The 24,962-nt window shown below is 44.7% G+C and overlaps 1 protein-coding gene across 1 annotated transcript; it reads right to left on the bottom strand.

Moving 5' to 3' along the window:
• Positions 1-24,642, bottom strand: colgalt2b (collagen beta(1-O)galactosyltransferase 2b). Its single transcript, XM_071544359.1, has 12 exons — positions 24,374-24,642; positions 10,389-10,499; positions 10,142-10,259; positions 9,791-9,925; positions 9,492-9,696; positions 8,070-8,189; positions 7,589-7,662; positions 6,964-7,070; positions 6,249-6,381; positions 5,288-5,415; positions 4,886-5,092; positions 1-1,566 (listed from the first exon to the last, which is right to left on the bottom strand). Exons 1-12 carry the CDS (start codon positions 24,601-24,603, stop codon positions 1,293-1,295), a joined length of 1,842 nt encoding a protein of 613 aa, XP_071400460.1. The 5' UTR covers positions 24,604-24,642; the 3' UTR covers positions 1-1,292.
• Positions 24,643-24,962: the final 320 nt, after the last annotated feature.

The raw sequence follows: 24,962 nt of genomic DNA on the forward strand, positions 1-24,962 counted from the left end.
AGATGTTTTATTGGTTCAGCCCAACACCAAAACTTTAGGTTGAAGATAAGCCCAGTCTACTCTAACAGATATGGACATACACATTATAAATGTGTTGCGCACATGAAGAATTAAATACTGTAATTTTGTAAAAACATTTAACACATATAAATTCTGAAAGTAGAGGTTTGAAATGGTTGAAATGATATGATATGTGCTGAATTCTTCAGTTAGACAAGAAAGCAGCAGGTCCAGCCCGCTGTGCAGGAAACAAATCTGCAGCAATGACAGCAATACTGGGCCTGACAACCAACCATGACTGTACTGGTGCTTGGCAAGGGATGGCTGCACTTTGTGTGTGTGTGCGTGCGTGTGTGTGTGTGTGTGTGTGTGTGTGCGTGTGTGTGTCTCTCATTCTGTCACACTGACATCATCTGCAGTAGCGACACTCCTGGGAATGCTATGTCAGCCTCCCTCCTCCATTTAGGAAAAATCCACACATGTTCTCTCTTGTAAGCACATGCATACTTATATGTGCATACACACACACACACACACAAACACACACACACAAGTCGGCATGTGTGCACACTCCCAGACACACACACACACACACACACACACACAGTTACACACACGCATACACACACACACTGAAGAGTTGTTTTCAGACAGCTGTAAGATTATTTTATTCCCGAAGCTGTCCGTAAAAAAAGACACATCTGTTCTTTTTAAATTACAATAATCTTCTTTTTAAACAATATAAAAATTGATTTGTGAAGAGTTTTTTTTTTGTCTGACTCCCACATGTTGCTGATGTTTTCTCAGGCCGTTACACAGTCTCCACAGGCCCAGTTGAGGCGTATTCTCACCAGTCTCCATGCTCATTCTGTGTGTGTGCGTGTGAGTGTGTGTGTATGTGTGTGTGTGTGTGTGTGTGTGTGTATATGTGTGTTTGTTAGCCTGCCTGTCTATAGAGCACATAAGGAATAAATAAAGCTGCGGTCATAGGCCTGCTGGCCCTCATCCCGGATCGTCCTCCCTCCTCTTCCTCCTCTTCTCAGCGCACACGCACCACTACAACCCTTCACCAGGCATCTCAACCCTGCTGGTATCCCATTGGACTGCAAGCAGCCAATGAGAAATCTCCAGGATGGGTGTGTGAGTGTGTGTGAGCGCCAATGTGTGTGTGCATGTCTGTTTGTCGGTTTGTATTTCAAGTGTTCATGTCTTTTCAAGTGTGTGTACGCATGATGTTCACTGTGTGTACATGGCATGTCTGTAAACGTGAGTCTCTCTCTCGGCTCCCTATCTCAGAGTTCGTCCCGGGAGGCACGAGCTGCCGGTGGCGGCGAGTCTCCGGTGACGCTGTTCTGGGCCACGGGGCGGATGCGGCCCTGCTGGGCGGTCTTGCGGTCGTGCTGCCGGTCCCAGTCCGTGGCCACGGCCTCGTCGTCCCAGATGGTGGAGGTCTCCGTGTCGCTGATGTAGCCCGGCTCTCCTGTGTAGTGGGTGGGATAGATGAGCAGCGGCTCCACTGAGAAGGCCTTCAGGTCCCGCGGCTCAAAGTGAGACATGTACTCCGCACTGAGGAGGACAGGAGAGGGGAGAGCAGGGGGGAGGGATGGAGAGAGAAAAAGAAAAAGAAGAACCAGAGATGTTATGTACTCAGGGGGCAATCTGAGGGGGAATGAAGGGGGATGAAGTCTCTCTTGTTAAAGCTCAAGGCACATTGGCAGCCCCACATGGCAGCAAGAGGTAACTGCTTGAATTTTTTTTACGTCAATGCCAAAATACTAAAGGGATACCAATGGAAAAAGAGAGGCAAAATATCTATGGTTGGTGCGTCCAGCTTGCTCTGCATGTAGCGCCCACTCACTGCTGTTTAGGTGACTGTTTTGTGTTTTGCTCTTAAGTTTTGATTCATCACTTCCTGACAGAAGATTTCCTGCCAGTGTCCTGACACCAGATTTTCATTTGGGAAAATAGGGCAAATCTATGGTCTCTCAATTAGGGAGGATGGGAGGCTGTTCTCTGTTGCAGCCTGACTTTATGATTTACGCTGATGAAACAGTCTGTTTCATTGCAAGATTTTTATGTAAAAATACATCTGTTTCAAACAGATACAAATCTTGCCTAGTGCAGCTTTAACACAACTGAACAACTGAACTTGGGAGGAAAGTGAAAGAAAAACACAACTCCCCACCAATCACCTTGTTAAATTTGCACAAATGACATAGTGTATATGTACTACTGAACTTACAATGTACAGTGAAGACAGTCAGAAAAACATCACATCCCATCACACCATATCATTATATATCATGTAAAACACCATCAATTTTCTGGTCATTTGAAAGTGGCACAGAGCACTGCAAAGTGCCGGCTGGCCAGCCTGTGGCGGGGCCGGAGAGAGGAGCGAGGGCCGCCCGGCTGTCCGGCTGTGACACGTCAGCCTGCTGCAGTCACACTCCTGCAGACAGGGGTCACGCTACAGGTCAACGCCCCGCCGCCCAGTCGCGTTGTTTAAAGCCTGTCAGCACGCAGGGAGAGTGAAATCCTACACCTTTATTAGTGCTCAAAGGAACAGACCTACCCCCAACACACACACATGCACACACACACACAGATACAGACACATACACACACTCTTCTGTGTGTCCGGGAATGAAGTGACCCAGAGAGAGGTGACAGTGCAAAGCATTACCAGTAGCCAAATATGTGTTTCTTACTGCTTACTCATTGTTTTCCCATGCAAGGAGGCCATTTTACCTGGTTTGCTTACATATATTTCTCTTGCTAATGTACACTACCAGTCAAAAGTTTGGACACACCACATTTTTCTTTATTTTTATTATTTTCCACATTTTAGAATAATAGTAAAGACATCAAAACTATGAAATAACACAAATGGAATTATGCAGTGACCTGCAGTGAAAAGTGTTAAACAAATCAAAACTCTCTTATATTTTAGATTCTTTAAAGTAGCCGCCCTTTGTCTTGACAGAAAGGCAAAGGCTTTGGAAAGAAATTCATACATAGGCATCAACTTCACTGTTTATATTTGTCTAAGAAATAAATTTCAAGCATTAAAGCATAAGCCTTTAGATCAAAACGGCTTCAAGATAATGAAAACATAGTACATTCAATCAGGTGTGTCCAAACTTTTGACTGGTAGTGTATGTGTGTGTGCGTGTGTGTGTGTGTTTTTGTATACTTTTGAGGAAAGAAAGGAGTCAGGAAGAATTGAAGAAAAGATTACTTGGGCAAGGAGCGCCTGAAGGATTCTCCCTACTGGTCCTGAGCAGCAAAATGTCCTCCCTCCTCCCAAACACCAAACATAACTCTGACATAACATTCACTACTTTATTTATGTAATATACAACACATATTACATAGTTCGCCTGCCATCTTTCCACATCTCTGTCCATATTTCCTACTCCTCTCATTTCTGAACAGGCACACACACACACGCACCTACCCTCTCTCACTCTTGAACACACGCACACACACACACACACACACACAGTGTATTTACATAGTAATCTATACACTACACACTAGACACACATCTCCATGTATTTATATAGTAGCACACACACACACACACACACACACACACACACACACACACAGTCCCCCCCTGTCCATCTCTACCCCACCCCCATGCTCAGGCCTCTATCAATGGGAATCCTGTCCCCCGCTCCAACCAGCAGGAAGAGCCTTGCCGGCCCACATTCCTCTGAGAGGCAGAACGAGAGAGAGAGGGAGAGAGAGAGAGAGAGAGAGAGAGAGAGAGAGAGAGAGAGAGAGGAAGGGGGAGGAGAAGTGGGTGAGACAGAGAGAGAGAGAGAGAGAGCGGGTGTGAGAGAGCAAAGGTCTGTTGAGGAGAGTAAGGCAGCAAGGGAGTGGACGATGGATAAAAGGAGAGAAAAAGAGCATAAAGGAAGAGAGGAGGGCCAGGAGAGGTGGAGGGCAGGGCACCGAGTGAAAGGAGAAAAGGTATGAAAAAAAAAAAAACGGGAGGAAGAAGGAGGGGGAGTGGGGGTGGGGGACGGAGGAGAGCGGGGCAAGGCAGGAATTCCCAAGGAGGAAGCAGACAGAAAAGCGGGCATTGTGTGTCCTGCGCGGGGCACCGTACCCATTGAACCCCAAGAACAATCCGTGCCCTGTGTGTGTGAGGGAGCACAGAAGAGGGGGATGGTGCTGGAGAGAAAAAGACAGAGAGGGAAACATACAGAAGAGAAAGAGAGAGAGAGAGAGGGGGGAGCGGTGGGGGAATGAGGAGGGGAGGCAAGAGACAGGAGAGGGGATGAATAAGAGATATATAGAGAAGATAAATGGGAGGTGAAGGGGAAGGAGGTTGTGGTCCGCCACTAGAACACCAACTAGAATACTACACACTGTCCCACAGTCTAAAAAGAGACACACAGGACACGCGTATTTATGTCCATGTATGCATTATTGCACCCCTTACTATTTCTGCACAGGTTTATTGCCCTCTAAACTGTCCCTACCCATGCATTTGGCTAAGTATCTCAGACTGTGTACTGTAAAGTTAGGTCTGCTTCTCTGCTTCTTCTTCCTGTTTATTCTAAATTTGAATTTTACCCGGTACATTCTTATGTAAGAGATCCATGCACCTGCAATAATCTGTTGGCGGTCCTGGGTAAATATTTGTGTGTTTGTTCGTACACTATGCTGCCTAAAAGTGTCTGCATCTGTTTGTGTCTGTCTTTGCGAGCAATATATATAAAGATACATGGTTTAAACAATATTCTCCGACTTTGTCTATTTACTTACATACATATACCTGTTCCTGACTCCCTGCCTTTGTATGATATGTCAGTGTATCCCTAATGTACTGTATTGGGGGGTGTATTGAAGACTTGAAGCAGTGACTGACTTGGGGTGTTTGTCGAACATGACGGGCAGGAACTCATCGACGGGCAGCATCCTCGTAAACGGCTGGGCAGCCAGCAGCTTCCGGGCCCCCTGCTGTGACAGCGCGTAGCCGAGCGTCCAATAGGAGTAGTCGGCCACGACCAGGTTATTCACACCGTCCACCGACTGCTCCGGCTGCTGCACCTGCATACGCTTACGCCCCACATAGCTGCACGGAGGGGGGAGGGGAAATAAGTAAATACTCATCAAGAAACAGAACTTTGTTTATGTGAAGCCCTAGGGAATGAAGGTTGTCCCAAACAGATGTTAAAACTTTAAGATACTGTGAGTAACATCAGTCATAGTTTAGCAGTGTGTGTGTGTGTGTGTGTGTGTGTGTGTGGGTGTGGGTGTCAGTTCTTACATGAGGTCCCAGTCCAGCTGAGCTTTGTCTATGTCATCCATGATGGCCTGTAGCCGTCGTTTAAACCTGGGCTCAAACCTCACGTCATCCTCTAAAACTAGAATCTTCTGGAGGCCACGTTCCACCACCTGGTGCACAGAGAAAACACACAAACACATGTTATGTTAGTGCTAATTGTCTAGGCTGCCCCTCTCCTTTACATTATTCCTAGTGGTGTCTGTAAATATTCAGCGTAGTTAGAGATATTGGGGCTAGTTTTCCAAGCCATTTGCTGTCTCTCATTTTTGACAGTATGAAAAACAACTTTCCCAGACTTGAAAATTGCCTGAGCTAGATAATCCATCACAGTAAAGTGTGTTGTGTATAAAGTGAGTTGAGTGTTTTCATATCAGTGCAAGCATTACGTTAGGCTCTGCTTACTGTCAATCATCTGACTCCCACAAGAAGAAATTAAAATCTCTGCCAGGGAATAATCCCTCAAAAACATGTCGCTTTATAATCCTTATTGTCACATCCATGTCTTTGTTAGCCGGGACAGCAGCAAACTAGGTTTGACACCGTAAAGTTTGTATTTTAAAAACAACAATATACATATTATGTAAATGTAAAAGTAAATGGGTTTTAACTCTTACTAAGACTGGTATTCTCTGTTAATAGAACATTTATATAGCACGTTTTACTGTATGTTTCTTTTATTTTTTTTATCTTTATGAACATATTTTCACCTATTTATGCTTGCGTGCCTCCACAGGAAGGTCAGAGGTCAGGCTCAGCTACAGAACAGCGTTGCTGGAGCTGGCAGGGATTCAGTATCTTGCTTAAGGACACTTCAGCAGGGCAGATGCTTACTGTCACAGGGTCTTGAACCTGGGCCTTCCGGTCAAGGTTCAGGCTCCCTATTCACTGCACCACCCTGCTGCCCCAAATTACTCACTAGTATGTCAGACTGCCCTGCTCTTACCTGTATCCATGTAGAATGATGGCTAAGGAAGCAGCCGATCTCCCCTCTGGTCAAGACTCGACCGGAGTAAGGGTCCTTGTAGCCCGGCATCATCTCTATTCCCAAAGCCTGCAGCTGGGATGAATTCAAAGCCCTGGCAGAGAGGGAGAGGGGGTAGGCAGGTGAGGTAATGAGGCGAGGGGGAATTTCATCTATCTGTACTTAACTGTATCCAGCTATGCAAGTCAATTGTCAGTGAGTTTACAGCGAGGAACAGCAAAGTCAAACCTGGCAAGCTGCAACAAGTAATACATATCACCACACAAACAAAGGCTGGAGGAGAGATTAGGACAGTCTCACCAGTGGATTACATTAAGCACCAGGCAAGCAGGGAAAGTAAAGCAAGCTTATTGGTACAAATAACAAAACTTTGTTTAGACAGGATGTTTGGGTATAAATGTCAGGAAAACTAGAGACAGACAGGAGTCAGAAGACTGAACATGCCATGTTCAGTCTTCCAGGGATCAGAGGTAAAGTGCGTCGGCTGTTTTGAAGTTTCTGGGTAGAAAAATCTCACCGTTTTTCTGGCGCAGAATAATTTGTGTTTTACTAAGCTTGATCGCTGAGAGCGTAAGGAGATTTTTCAGCTTTAAGAGCATTTTCAGTGAGAAGTGGAAGTAAATCAGTCGTCAAGTCAGTCGTCAAGTGAATGCAGGACTGCGTGTCTGTGACCTACTTGCCGTCCACCGCGTCCTTCAGCGTGGCATGTAGACCCAGTGAGCCCATCGTGTTCAACATCCTGGTCCTTCTGTCCAGACGACGCTTCAGGTTGATCAGGAAGACCTGATGATAGTAACAATGCGGACGAAAGGTTTACATGGGGGAAAAGGAGAGAGTAAAATTTTAGATAATTTTAGATAATATTAGAAAATATTTTCCTAGGTGCTCTGAAACCTGATGCAGCAATTAAATATACCTTTTTAACATTTTTGCAATACATATTCTCTTGCTTAATACTGAACCTATATTATTTTTGCTAGCCTTGGTAGAGAGAGAGAGAAAGAGAAAGAGAGATAAAGAGATGCGCAGTGAGAAATACCGGCTAAGGGAAAAGAAATTGTATAGCAGACAAAATGCAAAGAGATAGAAGATAAAGTAAGGTCACTGAGGATTGAAGTGAGGGCAAGGGGCAAGTGGAAGGGGGTGAGGAAGTAGGAGACAAGAGTAAAGGAAACAAACTGGGACAGAAACTGGAAGTGGGAGTGGCCGATACACAGTAAATATACAGGGAGACAGAAATACAGTAGGCCGAGTGTCAAACCCCTATGTTCCTCCAGGCAGAGTCGGCGCTCATAACTCACCTCATCAAAGCCTATCTTGTCCTGCAGTCCCGACGGAGAGTGCAGGTACTGAGAGGCCTCAATGTTGTGGTCAACTGTTGACAGAGGAAGGAAGGGGACGGAAGGTTAAAATAGCAAAAGCAGGATTATAGAATTACAGAATTTCCTCTGGATTGTAGCAGTTTATTTACAACACTGGGCAGAAAGAAGAGCAGTGGAAGAGGCCAGGGGGGACAGGAAGAGAGAGGGAGGTGGGGGTTAGATAAACAGAGAGGGGAGGGGGGTTAGAGAGAGAGAAAGACAGTAGAGAGGTGGGGGGTTTAACCCAAGAGCTGAGGGTTCAGAAGAAAATATAATGAGAGGTCATGGAGGTTAAGGAGGAGAAGAAAAGAACATGAGAGGTGAAGCAAGGAAAGGAAAGTCAGGGAGAGTCAAGAAGAGTCAAGAAGAGTCAAGAGCGTAACTGGAAAGTGTGTGTGTGTGTGTGTGTGTGCATACTTACTCATGGCCTCTGTGATGGTGTGTATGAAGCTCTCGCTCTCATCATCAACATTCTGCTGTGCCTTCAGAGGAACGGGCAGGAAACCGTAGTGTTCCCTGTTACATACGTACATCTGCACATCTGGGAACACACACACACACACACACACAGTTCTCTAAATACAGCCTCTTGACCCAAACATTTCAAATAAACATGCAAATTAGACCACCCTCATGTCCTCATACCGTATGCCACATACGGTGCATTTTCAAGCCAACACACTTGATCCCATTTACTACGCTAAAACAAACAAAAACCTCTCAAAACAAATAAACTGCTCAATGTTCCTTAAAGCATTATTGATAAATGAATGATAATAGAATGATACCCAGTGGGCAATTTGTTCAAACAGAAGAAGATGACAGGCAATCCATTTGCCATCTTGCGTTTTCCTTGAAATAAACAGTAAACAACGCATTGTGTGTTTTTTGAGAAGAACAAATCCACACTACAACTGCCTCCTGCTGATACATACTGTATATAAAGGCACAGTAATATACTAGGGATTCATGGTATGGAGATGAACATACATATATACATATATATTACTCCATCAAAAACTGTACCCTCTTTTGTGCCATTAATAAACATATTTGGGCCACGAGGACCTTCATGAGACAAAAGTAAAGTTAGTTTTATTAGTTATGTTTTTGTTTTAGTGAAGAGTGTGTGTGTGTGTGTGTGTGTGTGTGTGTGTGTGTGTGTGTATGTGTGTGTGTGTGTGTGTGTGTGTGTGTGTGTGTGTGCGTGCGTGCGTGCGTGCGTGCGTGTGTGTGTGTGTGTGTGAATACTTGCATGTGTTTACTGTTTACTGCCTTGGCACGAGCATGTCATGCACTCTTGTTATCTATTAAATCATATGCTTAATGGTTCTGTTTGTTCCCTATGGATCATTACCCACATCAAATACACACACACACACACACACACACAGATGCACACACACACACTAACAAACATACACACTCTGTCATGCTTTCACACACATACATGCACAGCCATAAAGACACACACATGGAGTCTATTATCTGTATTCTTCCTCATCTGCCTTAATCTCACTCATGTTAATGAGACTGTAAAACAAGCCTATACTGCTATAGCCATAACTGCACACACACTAAGTATAATATCAGTGATCAACAGCCAATTTGGCAATGACTAGTGACTAGTGAAGTCACTGATAATCTTCATTTCAACTAAGTGAAGCTGTATTGAGTTCAAGACGCATACGTACCCCTGCTGCTGTATGCTAGGCAGTTGTTATTAGATGATTTAGATTATTATATTGAGATTGTTTTATAAGACCCTTTGAGTCATCCTGTTCAGTCAAGTCAAGCTTGGTGTCTTGGTCATTTTGTAACTAGTTGTGGGTTTGAGCCTGACCTGCTTGCCGTGCCGAGAAGGCAAACACCATGATGTCATCAAAGGCCCAGCTGTAGTCCGGGTGCGGGGGATAGAAGGCCAAGTCCTTGCTGGCATCACGACGCAGGTCCAGCAGGAACGTGCTGTGCACCATGGGAACAGGGAAGCAGCCCAGCCGCTTCCACTCCCTGATTGGCTGGTAGTCCGGGGTTCGCTTATAGTAACCCTGAAAGACATGAGGGAGATGGGAAACACTGGGTTCAGGCCCAAACACTAGCTGAATACATAGAGGAATGAATGGATTTATTCCCAAACGTTACCTGTGGGGTGATGCCACACCAGAAGTTGGAGTAGAGAGAGCGAGACTCCATCATGGGAGCCACCAGGGTCAAGTTCTCAGCCATCAGCAGGTTCAGCACTCGAGGGTTGGTCAACAGGTTGTCGCTGTCTGCAAACTGAGGAGAAGGGCCGGTTAAGTGCATGATCCAAAATGATCACAAATGAATACAAATTGTAAAACTATATTCAATATCCATCAAGTACATATGAAGTAAACAGTATCATCCAAACACAAACATCACCATGTCATCCAAATAATGACCCTCAGTTACTAAGATGAAAAAATCTCCATGGTCAAACTAATTATCACATGTTTAGTATTCAAGTCTTACCAGTATGTAGTCCGCCCATCGCTCCCTGGCAGCCTTCAGCGCCGCCTGCTTCAGCTTCATCACATGGTTGAACCTGGAAGGAGGCCAGTGCTTCGGACCCCACTCATCTGTATAGGACCTGATACGGAGGAAGAGTCAGTAAAACCACTTCACCATCATATTAAACTATGTTGAATAGAGATGGAACGAATCAAGTCTGGATTGTTGTAACAAGGTGGTAATTATCCTTTTGGAAAGTCTGACTCACCTGGGCTCCTCCATGGGTCTCCACTCCACATAGTGGTAGAGAGTCTGCGCTCTCTTCAGCCACTCTCTCAGCATGGCAGTGGTGTTGTCCACATTATGGTCCGTCGCTGCCCTGAAACAACAGCACATACAACAGAGGATGCTAGTCAGATCAAGTGACCTATTCAAAAATTCAAAGTTTAACCCCTGCTACAAACAGATGCCCTGTTACATTACATTACATTATGTCATTTAGCTTTAATCCAAAGTGATTTACAATAGGTACATTTTGTCAACATAGTCAGACCGACTGTATATCACAGTCTTCATCAGGTAAACCCTCAATAGGAGTGTTGAAGCTGTTGTGTTCTTGAGCAAGATGCTGAATGCCTACCTGCTTGCTTATTATAAGTCACTAGTGTCAGCTAAACATCTAAAATGCGAATGTAAATCAGCAGCCGTTCCTGGGCAGCAACAAGCCTGTTGGCATGTCAGCAGTGTTTCCAGGGATGAGACGGTCCAGAAAACCGAGAGGAAGTGGAGCAGAGTCAAACAGAGAAAGCTGCAAATTGTTCTTAGCTCCAAGTGACAGGGAAGAGGATGTGACATACAGAGCCATGCCATTAAGGCAGATTGTTATGGATGAAGAGGTTCAGGCTTCCAGATCTGTCTAATTAGTGTCTGGTGTTACAATTTGCCGCCCTGGTCTTGCACGGCTCCCTTGCCGCCCAATTAACTGCACTGCTGGAGCACGGACAGAAACAAGTCTGAAGAGTCACAGCACTTAGCGCAAGGCACAGACAGACATTACTCTGAGCCACGCCAGTTAAAAAAACTATCAGAGAGGTACAGCGAGCTTTGACTTTGTAAGACATGTATTCAAATCTTCCTTTAGAGACTGTCTGCCATCCTTGTAACGATCTCTCTGGATGCCGGCCAAGGAATTATAAATTATAAACCAGCCATCACAAGCTCCTGCATAGAGAAATCCAGATGGTTTCTGTTGCCAGACCTTGCAAAACTACACAAAAATCGTTGTAATGTATTTCATTTTGCTGTGTACATACTGCTGGCTTTTTTTTTTAGTTCATTGGTTATTCATCTAACAGCAAATTAGTTCAACCAGCAGCAAAATCTGAATGTGAATAATGATGCCCAGTGTCAAAACAACTTGATACAGAAATGCTGCCAAGGCTGATCTGTTTACAAGAGACAGAGAGACATCTGAGTACCGATTTGTACACACACACATACACACACACACACACACACACACACACACACACACACACAAACACAGACACACTCACACACACGCACACACATAGACACACAAGGAGATACACACACCTGCACATACACAGACACATAGGGAGACACATGCACACACTGTCAGTATATAAGTTAGGATAGAAGTATTCCAGCTGCTTGTTTGTCACTACTGTGGTTTGTACAGTACTCGCTGCTTCACTGTTTCTTCACAGAGCTTTCCACCTCAGCCGCCAGGCCTGACTCAGAGAGGACACTGTGTCTATGTATGAGTGTGTGAGTGTGTGTGTGCCATGTTGCCACTGTAACAGGAATTAAAACAGTAAACAAGCCCTGCATCACTGCATGGCACGCTATCACTTCTACACATCTAGGAGTGTTGGAAAAATAAATATCACCTGTCTCTCTCTCTCTTTGCATTTAAAATGGGCTGAAAAGAGGAAAGGTCAATAGAGTGTGAGACAGAGGCCTGTGCGCGTACACACACACACACACACACACACACTCACACACACTTAGTGAGATGGAGTTTTCCACTGCTTGCTGTAATATTCCTTGCTGTACTCTCTCCAAAATCACACCCAATTTTAGACTGCCTGACCAGAGATAGAAACACACGCACACACACACACACACATGCGCACACACACACACACACACACACACACACACACACACACACTGTCTCCTCTCCTCACACTTAAATATATTGTCAACACAGAAGATAACAGTGTTGACACTCTTCATTTACCCACACTTAGCTCAGATAACAAAATAGAAACACCTGTTCTCATAATACACGGACCAGCACACACACACACACACACACACACACACACACTCACACACAACTAGTGCACACACATGCATAACATCAAACATACACATGCACATTCATGCATACACAGATTATTCAGAGAGAGGGCGAGCTCTCAGTCAGCCTCTGATGTTATTATAGTAACACTCAGGAACCCCAGTCACCTCCAGTCAGACAGACAAACAGTTCATCAGACACAACCAGACCAGCTGGAGAGGACACAGAGGTTAATAACAGTCCTGACAGTGTGTTCATGTATGCACACACACACTTGCTAGTTTTTGTGTCCCTGGAATGAAGGATTTACAGCGATGTGAGTGGTGGTTATGTGTTGCACAAGTGCTATTTTTAAAGTGTTTAAGTGTGTCTGTAAAAAGTAGGGGAAAAGAACAAGTAGAATAACAAATATCTGACAATTAGGTGAGATCATTTCCAGCGCAGTTTCGCTTGCCAATATCTTGAAATAAGGCAGATCACTCCAGTATCAAGATAAATGTTACGTGATTCAAGAAAATCTGTAATAGAAACGTGAAATTATCTCATTCTATTGGCAGATTTTTTTTTTTCACTTTTTCACTAAAATGCTATTGGTTTGTTAAAAAGGACATTTTCTGCAGTGTGCATTTGTCTGTGTATGACTGCCTATGAGGATGTGAAGGAAGAAGCCAGGTCTTGATAACTAGTCTTTGGTTTTTTATCGTAGGCTAGGAACAACACTGAAACACCTGACTCTCCGGTAATGAGTAGATGTGCACACACGTTTACATGCTTCTTCAACCGCTAAACTCCACATCACTGGGGGAAATAAATGTGTTCCTACACGCCATCTCCCAATGACAGACTCCGCTTCAGGCAGGGATTTGCATGGGTTAGATCTGTGGGAACTTCTGGGAAGAAGAGTAAAGAACAATACAAGGTATGTGGGTACATTAATGTTTATGTGTATCTGTATGTGCGAGAGACAGAAAAATAGTATGAGAAAGGAATGGTGGGGAGAAGGAAAGAGAGGGGAGAGAATGGGGGATTTGTGTTTACGTCATTTTATTCTATCGATAAACATAACTGGTAAAAATCCTTCCAGAACATTCTCTTCCATAAAGAGTCAACAGCTCATTTGGCGAATTCCTCACAGAGCTAATTAAAACCCCGCCAAACCGTGAGAGGAGCAGGTTGGGTTTGTTTTACACATATCACACTAAAATGCTAATGATGTTTTCACATCTGCTCACAAATCCTGAAGGAACATAAATCTGACTCATAGCATCTTGGAGCCGTTTTGGATTTGTGTTTACGGGATCTTTTTAGGTGAGGGATAAACTTCCTGTGTCCATGAAACCGGACAATAAAGACTGAAGGTTATCTACAAAGGAAAAGCAAACTTCCACATATAGAGTGCATCTGACATTTGCATGTGTTGAGTATGGTTGCAAAAAGGAACGTGGAAACAATTCTTTCAATAAATATGCAGAACTGGAACTGGGAGTAACTAGCTGGCTGAGCTTAATAATTAGTAGACGTATACCTCAGCCTCTGCAGAGTGATAAAAGCAAAAATCCATTTAATATCATCTACCCGGGATGATATTAAAACGTCTTTTGAATTAAAGTTGCTTACTGGTTCTTGTTTTCCACAACCCAGCCCACCAGCCCGCCCCTCCACCCACCCAGCCCCGCTGAGCCCTAAAGCAGCACTCAGCACTCTGTGTGATTTTCCATTACGGAGGTTACATCTCAGTGTGCCTTATGATTTCTGGATATGTGCAGCTGAGTGATGTATATACATGAAGGCTGCATATGCACGCAGTGTGTGTGCGTGCGTGTGTGTGTGAGAGAGAGAGAGAGAGAGAGAGAGAGAGAGAGAGAGAGAGAGAGAGAGAGAGAAAGAGTGTGTTTATAGGTCTCCTACACATGCCTGTTCAGGCAAAGCACAGACAAGAAAATGGCCCGGAGTAAATTCACCTTTGCCTTCCGAAGTAACTACCTGGTTTTTGTGGTCTCCGTAATTTCCATCAGATGTTCTCCCCTCCGTCTCATTTCATTTCAGGCACGTTCATCCTCCTTCAGGAAGTAGCTATCTGCTTGCTCTCTTCAATTTCCTCTACTTCTACGCAGGACCAGCCACTGGCACTATGTAGCTGAACTTCACTGTACTGCAAGCTCAGTGCCAGGTCAAAGAGCTCTTGTAATTCCTTTCAAATACTTCAGCTGTGTGATATCTCTCAGTGCATGGGAACCAACAGAATAGAAATATTGTGTCCATCTGGCCAAGGAAGCTATAAGAAGATATTCAAAAGGGCCTGCAGACATCAAATTCCGTGGAATGTCAATATGCGTATGGAAACACAATGTTCGTATATGGCGCCGCACATAGCAGGGAGTTAAGCAACCGCAATAATGTGGGCTCTTAGGGATTGAGATCCCCAAAACCTATTGTTCTATGTTACATCCCCCTCCCCATCCCATCCCTTCTCTCCCATCCCTTCTCTCTCATGCCTCGCACTGCGTCCTCTCATTGCTCTTTTGAAGTTTACAGTAAGCTGCAGCCTCATTATTCTGCTGCCTGGAGGGCTGGGGTTAGGCTCCCTCTGCTTTCTCTTGCTTTATGGTCAGCATCTGGACAACACATGCCTCCCCAGCCGTCACCTACACATCCCACCACTGCCTCTCTCAATTGCTCCATAGCTCCCCATCCTTCCTTTTCACTAGTAAGTTCACTATCTGACACCTGTCCTGAATCAGTGCTGCAGCAGCCACCGTAGGCAGAATATTATTATCATCATTATAGAGAAGATCAAATGGTATATTGCAAGACAAAACTCTAGTAGCTCTGAGATAACTGACTGCCAGACCATTCCTTCTTCTTCTGATGGCTGAGACAAAAGTGGAGCTACTTTGCGCCGGCAGTGCAGCAAGCATGCAGTAAAAAGCGGGACCATCTGCATCTCTCTCACCTATACTGGGACAGATTGCATCCACACGCCTCTCCCTGCCTCTCCCTCCCACCTGGCGTGGCTATCCATTCCAGAGGAGTGTGTCGGATAACAGTGAGTGTGTTTGTGAAGGAGATCAACTGAAGGCTGACATCTGGCCCTAAACACAGAGGCTTGTCTCTGAGACTGGCCCTTTAGATAAACACAGGTCTGAAAGGCCCCAACAGGCCAGTGTCAGCTGACTGTTGATTCAATAAACTATCTAATATCACTGCCAATAATGACCGGGTGCTGCATGTAATTAAAAAGCAAGAATGCCTCTTTCAGAACTGAGCATAGGAGCCTTTACTGCATAATAACTATGCCAGAGTGTGTGTGTGTGTGTGTGTGTGTGTGTGCCGGTGTGTTGACTCTGCAGTATAGTTTCTTCTGCGGAGGCTGACGTGGCTGCAGGCCTCTTGATGGCCTTGCAGGGCAGAGGAGAGGGAGGAGGGGGGTAGATGGGTAGAGAGATGGAGGGAATAAGGAGCAAAAAGAGGAGGAGGGAGAGAGGGAGGAGGAGGGCTGGGCGGGACGGGACCTCCTGACTGAAATTCCTCATGACTCTCACGGTCAACAAAAGCTGAGTAGCCAAGGCCAGTGGACTCGCACTGGTGTGTAATATTCAATATTCACCTTAGTAACCCTACTACCCAGACCTAAACAACATCAAGTAAGGATTTAGTTACATCTTAATAGTAAAAAACTTCACTTCAGTTCACATAATCCTTGCCCTCTGACTTATCTGCACATTTCCTACCTAAAATAATTCATCTTATTTTCATTAAATGCATTGTCAATCATACACATTCCTACAATATCATCCATCCATCCATCCATCTATTCATCCATCTATTCATTGTGTTGTCCAAATGCAGCCTCAAGCCCCACTTTACACTGCATTTCCACAATGTGTAACAAGCATGAAACACAGTCATTCACGCAGAGAAATTATTTAAACAATGTTAAAAATGTATATAATACTTAGTCCCTCTTGTAGACACAAGCAACTATTTAGTCCAAGTAAACATTCAACACAAGTCATGCAGGCCTAGAATTAATCCGACAGCAATACATCATTTAAAACACAGTCATTGCCAACCTGGTTATGAAAGAGGACAAGAAGAGAGGAAAGGGGACAGAGAGAGAAAAGGGGAGAGAAAACTCAGAAGAACCAGATGGAAGGAGTGAGGGAGGGATGGGAGGATGATGGGAGACAGACAGACAGAGAGAGAGAAAGAGAGAGAGAGAGAGAGAGAGAGAGGAAGGGAGAACATGGACAGAGGTGCCGTCTGTCTCAGTGGTTAAGCCATGAAAATGATGACACACACAGACAGATGGACAGGCGGATGGATGGTGCTAAAATTATATTTCCTCTGTGAGAATATGAGCAAGTCTTTCTGCTGAATACTTCGCTGTCCACAAAAACACTACCTGACTGACAAACAGCCGGACCTGTCGCTCCCTCCCTCTCTCTCTCTCTCTCTCTCTCTCTCTCCTTCTCTCTCTTTTTCTTTAAACCTCTAAAATAAGTCTGCCTCACTAAATCTCATTCCATATCCAAACCTTCACTCTTTCCAGATGAGAGTGCTCATACCGAGATGCCAGTGTGTTTCAGCGTTAGCCAGCTCTATCACTGTTGTGCTGCCAAGCTCTGACAATACAGTTGGCCTGTGGCCCTAAAGTATGCTGGAACACATGGGGCATCGAAGCAAGAACAATTCACAGTCCAGAGCCAAGTTCAGGAACAATAGCTTCCACCCTGGGATAGACAGAGAGAGACCTTGAAAAAGGCTGAGGGATTGGAAAGTCGATTCTCTTTGTTTATTGGACTTGATTGAATAGACATGTTGGGGTCGCAGAAACTTAAACTAACTTTCCCATGCATACCTTCTGGCAGCAGGATGCAGAGGATGGGACTGTTGGCAGGTACGTGCCTGTAGGCAGCTGCATCTCCTCCAACCATCTCCACTTTGTGTAGAGATTGCTGGTTGAGATTGAACTAAGGACTGGAAAAGCTTGGGCTCTAAAGCCATTAGGTTTGGAAAATGGACACTGGGCCACATAGTAAATTCTAACAATAACACTTCATTAAATATGTGTGAAATCTCTTGATTTCCATACATATTCAGGGGGTGTTTGAGCAGTATACTCAAATATGTGACTGTGACACACAACACATCTGGAGTTTATGGCAACTTTTCCGTCAAATGTTCCAAAAGGGTGAAGATGTGGGTAACTGTCCCAACTGGCTCCATGCCTTATGTGGTGCAGACAACATCAGCTGCAGATTAAGTTACATCTTAACAGTCAACTAGCTTCATTCCAGTCCAAAAACTTCCAGCGTGCCAGTGGCTCTGTGTCATTATGAGCTGCTTATCTGGCAAATGTCACTCTGCATTTCTGGAGTTTATGTCACGTCCCAGAGCTAATGTTTAAGGACCTTCAAGGTTTCACAGGGATCGGATCCTCAGGTGATACTGATTGTGAGCTCGAAGATGATTGTGGCCTTTTACCCAACACATGGAAGTTCTGGCTCGCTTTCGGTTTATGGGATAATTGGGAAGTGAATGGAAAACAGGGGGAGATGCAGGGACACAGCCAGCGGCACAGAACAAAAACACACTCCCACTGTGTGTGGACATGCAGTCAAACACACATACCCATTATGCAAACAGGCACATACATGCACAAACACTTACACACACACACGCAGGCACACACAGGCATATATGAGAAGACACACACACACACACTCGCGAGCACGCACAAATGCATGCACATGCATACACACATATACACACACACACACACACACACACACACAAGGCTCCCAGAGTCTGTTACTAGGCCAGATCATTGAGGATAATCAAACACACTCATGTATGTACACAATGCCAACACTGTGATCTAATACATATTGACACACACCAAAAGCACATGCTATTAATCATTCCCAAATGCCCACGGTGTCGGCACCAAATTACACACAAAAACCTATCCCACCATCATAATTTATTCCTTCCAGTTGGATAAACTGCTCTTCTAAAATGGCCAAACTCTCTGCGTGACAAAACCAGACACACATCGTTCGTAACCTGAACTGAAATCCAAGGTACTTTAATGTGATCGCACGGTGGAATGGGGCCTGGGGTAACACACCTGCGCATGGAGGAACCTGAGGGCCTACTATCCTCTCCAGCACAGCAAGATGGATAACCTTTTCTATTTGATTCTATTCTAGTCTATCAATCAGATGGAATAGAGATAAGGAATAGATAAGCTCCAAAAACCAAAGCCAAAAACACTGACTTCACCAACATTGGTCAAACCATAACACTAAAGTCAGTAGAGATCATACAGTCAGAATGACTTTTCCTCAGCATTCATGTCCAATTTGTCATGCTTCAGTTATTGCTGCATAACTTGGTGCACTTGTCAAAAAAAGTTCAAAATGGTATACAGTTTAAGTCATGTTATGTCATGTCACATGGGGCAAACATCAATCAAACGCTTGAATGGAGCTGGATATATAGTACAGGATACCTAATAATCTCATCTCAAGCTCCTTGTGACATGCATGCTATAGATGCAGGGTACAATTACATAAAACTTTATCCAACTTCTGACAGGAACTATATATGGCACTCCTCTCATCGAGGCCTTATGTATGCAGCTGGCAACTATGGAACATTCTTTCATGTTGATAGAGTCGTATCATACCTGAGGCCTTCACTGGGTTTTATATGATCCATCTCTCATCGAGGAAACTGGAAAATGATAGTTATGGTTGTTCAGAGTTTTCCGGTGGCTTTATAGGTGCGCGATGTTACTCATCACAGTATCATGTCGTCATGTCGATAAAAGGCAATGAGATAAAGTGTTAAAAAACTAGCAAAATCAACCATACATGCATTGTCTTGGAGTGTAAAGTACAATAATACCAGTCCTAAATATGGAGTAAGTGGTTAGATGACAGATGAGTCGAAATAAACAACATGACATTATAAAACGGACAGTTCTCCAGGGTAGGCCGATGATGTCAGAGCTCCGACATTCTCTTCATGGTTCAGCCTCGCTCTGACAAGACCGCAAATCATCATGACCCCCAGCCCAACACCTGGGAAAGCACTTTGCCATATGAACATAGCCAGCAGGCAACGAGCAGCAGGCAGCCAGCAACATGCAGCCCGGAGCACAAACTCCTGGGAGCCTGACCTGAACTTCGGGAGAGTTTTGTCTGACTTGTGCCACCGATATGAGCACAAACATATACTGCTTTTGATGCCCCCGACAATTTCCTTTGAAGCTCTTCGCTAAGGACAATAACTCCCGTAGGCACTCTGCAAAACTCAACAGTCAACTGGCACAAGATAAAAGCCACTGAATTCTGCCTCAAAGATGAACCTAAGCCTTCCGTTCCTGTCACCCTCTCTGGTCGCCTTTGTAACTCTTTATGTTAAAACTGAAAAAAAAAACAAGCCAAGGGGAAATAGAAAGACAAGGTGACAGTCAGCTGGACTCTTGGTCTCAGGAGTCAGTGTAGTGAAGGTGGTTTGACAGCGCGTTCTGATACATTGCAATGAGGCTTTTGCACATGAGAGCTGTAAATCTCACATATCATCCCCAGCCTGTGATGATATCTGCCACACATTCCTCTCAGCTGAATAGCAGATTCACCTCCTGCTGCTTCTGTGAGCATAACATTTTCCCTTACAGATTCAAATGTAATCCCTGACTCATAACCTATTGGGACCTACTGCAGAGCTCAGTCACACTGAGAATGGCCGTTACTTGGCTTGGATCCAGGTTCCCTTGAACTGCCATTGTCCAGTATCATACCAATAAATAATGCACATGTGTTGTCTTGCAATGTCTTATAATTCATTGCTGTCCTGTGGGAGAAGAGGCAAAGGGATGGACAGAACGAAGGGAAAGAGGAGGGTGGACGCAGTCAAGGCACTGTCGGAATGTGAATTTGCTAACCTGCTCAATGCCCCCTGGGTAATTTCCCAAGAGTGTTGACCACCTTCTCTCTGCCCCGCCATCCCCCTCTTTCTCTAATTCCCTGCATTCTTTCATTCTTTAACAGCAGTGTGAGAGTCTTTCTCACCTCTCTCCCACTCCTCTCACAGTCCTCTGCCCATTTGCCTCTCAGGCTACTGAAAACTTCTAAAGGCTAGGTCACACTAAATGATTTTAATGCAGATTCTGAGCCCGACGGGACCATCCCAACTGTTGGGGTGAGTCGGGGCTGGGGGAGGGGGGGTGTACTCAAGCCTGACGGTCAGCGCAGATTAACCTGTAGTGTGAACCGGCTTAAGACCAAAGACTTTGGCCCTGCCAACGACTGCAGGCCAGTCGGAGCCCAAGAAGAATTTTTCAAACGTGTTTGATTTCGTCAAATTTTTCAGAGCCTGGCCGGGCTTGTGTAGTGTGAAACGGTTCAAGACTCGCCAAGACTGAAATCGGACAGCAATCCTGACAACAGCCAATGGAAGCTTAGCTTAAGGAGGAATAAGAATGAACTGGAATGGAAGCAACTTTTAACAACAAAATCTTCCATTCAAGTAGATAGTTTACATCAGTAGAGAGTCCCAACTACACTTACTCCACTCTAGGTAAGTTGCTATACAATTCTATTTGGAGGAACAAATCTGATATAAAATGATATAAAACGGCAAAATGCAATTACAAATTAAGCGTAAGAAATCTCATAAAATTCTTCATCAGTGTCATCCTTGTAATAATGTCACTGACAAGACATAGTACTATACAATGTCCTTCATCTATTTATCCCCATTAGCTCTCTTTCTGTCTCTTTTGTTATCATGTTACACTCTTTCTCTGTCTCCCTGTGTCTCATACACATACGTACATGCACTGTATATACTCATATGCACATACATATACATACAAACAAACACACACACAGGCAACAAAGCACCAAAGAACAACATGTCCCCTGGTCCGGTGGGAGGGCAAGCTGGTGGGGAAAGGTGAGCAAGGGTCCTGCAGCTGGTGCACACAATAAAGGGAAGCACACCCACGTCTCTCCCTCTTCTATCCATACCCGTATTTTATTTAATCATCTACATTCAGTTTTGTTCTCTGCGCCTCTTTTCTCTCTCTCCACTGGATTGCTTCTTTGAAGTGAGAAATGGAGAAATGAAGGGGGAAAAAAAAACTCAGTGCGTTGCTCAGTTCTGGAGCTCAAGGGAGGAACTATTGTGTGGAACATTGTGTCCACACACACAAAGCTGGAAATACAGAGCCAGACCCTATATGTATTATGAGTTTCTACGTTTTTCTTTATACTTCCCCTGCCTTAAATCAATCTGCCCCAATTTAGATACAGTTTACTTTCTAAACTATACTAGTCCTATTCTCATTAAGATCAATAATTAGTATTTTCTAAAGCATTCTGGTGTAAGAATGCAAATAACATGAATCCACGCTTCCAGTGAGAGTCGAATTACAATGTGGCATTTATTATGTGGTTAGGTTTACATGTTTGTGCAGCAATAATGTTGATTATAACATAAAGAGAAGCTACATGTGGAGAAACACAGAGGGGACACTGAGCTGCATGAGTTGGGTTGAGTAAAACATGTCATTATTTTCTAAAAAACAGAAACAAATGTGGCACAGTTAAAAGCAGTGAAACCACAAAAAGCCAATAAAGCTCCTTCTGTTTAGAAAAGTCACAATTTTAAAGCCACTAAAGATTTTTTTTTAATTCTTACCCATTTCCAGTGACACCCTTTTGATATAAATTTACTTTCCTCACATAAGCAAAGTAGCACTTCATACTCTACACGGTAAACATCATTATTTCTCTCTGCTATAATGCTGTATCAAGAGATGGAGATACTGTATATCCTTTCTGTCTGTTATGTGTGTGAGAGGGGAAAATACACACTCACTGGTCACTTGTTCTTATTTTCATCTGATTATTTAATGGCAGTTTGAACCATTTTAAGCCTCCCTGTGCTAAATAATACAGCTCATGTCAATATTGTGTTTGCTAATGACCTTATTGGATTTAAAACGTATTGCGTAATAACTTCCCATGGGAACAGACTTAGAAATATCTGTATACTTTATGACAGTTGATGAGTGTGTAGTGAAAAAGGCCACAGAGTACACAGTGGTGGAAACATATGGCTGGTGAAATAAAAACTAATTGTGTGATTAAAAGACTCCTGGCCACAGAGTTTTAGAGGCGGATGACTTGGCCGCAGTGCCTAATGCCTGTGTGTGTGTGTGTGTGTGTGTGTGTGTGTCTGTGTGCGGCCTTATTGTCTTGTGACAAATTTCTATGTCAGTGAGACTTACCTGTTAAAACAAACAGAGGGTGAGTGAGTTAGAAAGTCTGTGACAGATCGGACTGATCTCTAAACAAAAGCAGAACCTAGAAGCCTTAGACCTCAAAGATACGCTGCGATTTTTTACTCGGGCCTTCCTGTCTGCACAGCAGCGCTACTGGCTGCTGGGTGGAGAGATGCCACACGAAACTGATGGGCCCCTTCCTTTGTTAGTTAAACCACTCACATAAGCATGTTAGCTCAGTCATTTGGCACTTTGCTCTGGAGAGAAGGCGGGCCCCTCTCTGCAGAGTTTCTGTGGTGTGTGTGTGTGTGTGTGTGTGTGTTTGGGCGAGGGTCTCTGAATTAGAAACAGACAGTCCCTCTGCAAACAGAAGTAAGGCTTTCAGCAAAGGAAGGGAGGGAAACAAAACAAAAGAATGCCATCGAAGACACAACAGCCGCTGGGACACTGAGGGTAAAAGTATTGCAAACATCCACCAGCACAGTGTGTGTGTGTGTGTGTGTGTGTGTGTGTGTGTGTGTGTGTGTGTGTGTGTGTGTGACTGTAAAGGCACATGAAGACCCCCTGTTACATTCTCTACATGTCTGCATGATGGTTAAATCTGCACTCATTGTCTGTCCCTGATAGGCATCCTGACTATAATCTGAAATCTGTCTGTTTCCTTTTGATTTTCTATCTTACCCATATCTGCCCTCACAAACACCACAAACACCACTCACACACACACACACACACACACACTTTGACTTCACGCATGACTTCCCACAGCTCACCCACCCCCTGTCCCGCTGTCAGACCAACTCAATGTCTCCTTTCATCCCTTCACCTGCAGGCTCCCTCTTTGATTACAGCATATTATCTTAATCTGCTCATATAAGACCAAACAGACTATATAGGACCATAACCGGGGTTAGTCTCCCCGCCACGCCAGCCCTTTACCTGCCCGCCCTGCTGTTTTTAAAGCCCCGTTTCCGCAGGTTTGTGCTGAATCAGAAAGAGGGACCCGTCATTAACATGTTCAGAAGCTCTTTCATCTTTACCCGCACTGTGCAATTTGCATCCCGGCAGACACGCGAGGTAAGTGCCTCGTAAAACACAGCAACAGGTCTCCGCGCTGACACTGACAATCCGTTATTAACGTGTAATTAACGCGGACGCACGCTGCTTTTCTTTACAACACGCTCCACTGCAGACCGTCCACAGCAAGCCTGCGGGTGAATGTAGTGTCATGTCTTATGGACCATTTATAGTGTGAGTCAATGCCTTTTCTAGAAAAGTAAAGTAGAGAAGTTAAATTGCGCAGTGATGTAGAGGTAAACAAAAAGGAGGGTAAACCATGAAACCAAGTCGGTCATCATCATTAGGCAAACAAGCACGAATATGGACAAACTCAATTAGCCTATGCCTTAAGAAATGCATTAATCTACACGGTTTTGCATTAAATATATACTCATATATGAGTTTGATACGACTTAGGCTACTATAATGTATTTGCCATATAGGCTGAAGATTCACGCCAGCCTAAAAAGTTGGGTAAACTCTATCCCACAAGTGGGTAACCTGACTTTAGGTGGGTTTACCCTCCGCTACATCCCTGGCTGCACCTCTCACTCTCTCTCACCAGATGGCTATGCGCTCCTTCGGGTACTCCAGCCTGTCGATGCAGCCCAGGTAGTGTGGCAGGCTGTGCGCCGCGTTGCGAGCCAGAATGGCGATCATAACCTTTGGTTTCAGCAGGGAAGACTCGGGCTTCACCGGATCCTGCACCAGAGTCAGCAGCTCCGACACGCCGCCGGGCACCAGGGCGACCATCAGCGCCCACAGCAGACCCACGGCCCCGACCGCCGGCATCGTTCCCAGATTACGCCGTTATCCCGACCTGGAACCGAGCTCCGGAGACTCAGCGAGAGATTGGGTGCGCCGCGGTGGGAGGGGGAGAGAGGAAGGTAGGAGAGGGGGAGAGGGTGGAGGGGTTTACTACCTCTTTTACCCCTCCTTCACTCCTGCTGCTGCTGCTGGTTTGGAGCCTTGGAGCTATATGGAAATCTCTCTCTCTCTCTCTCTCTCTCTCTCTCTCTCTCTCTCTCGCTCTCTCTCTAGCCTATAGCTATGGAATGGTAAAACACACCAGGGAGTCTATGAAAGCAAGACTAAAAGTCTAACAGCCCCGCGACGTTGAATTTTGTGGAAGCGTCGCTGCCGGGAATCGA

This window comes from Centroberyx affinis, unplaced genomic scaffold (assembly GCF_046629955.1).
Source record: "Centroberyx affinis isolate AG114_WGS23_722 - 3 ecotype Tasmania unplaced genomic scaffold, CSIRO-AGI_Caff_v1 ptg004545l_1, whole genome shotgun sequence".
Taxonomy (NCBI): Eukaryota; Metazoa; Chordata; class Actinopteri; order Beryciformes; family Berycidae; genus Centroberyx; species Centroberyx affinis.

Excerpts from the sequence above, each read along its gene's own strand:
- colgalt2b (XM_071544359.1), bottom strand. The coding sequence starts at position 24,603 with ATGCCGGCGGTCGGGGCCGTGGGTCTGCTGTGGGCGCTGATGGTCGCC. Across the intron at positions 8,190-9,491 it reads CTTCTCGGCACGGCAAGCAG|ATGTGCAGATGTACGTATGT; the intron begins GTCAGGCTCAAA and ends GTGTGTTCCCAG. Across the intron at positions 1,567-4,885 it reads ATGTTCGACAAACACCCCAA|TGCGGAGTACATGTCTCACT; the intron begins GTCAGTCACTGC and ends TGTCCTCCTCAG.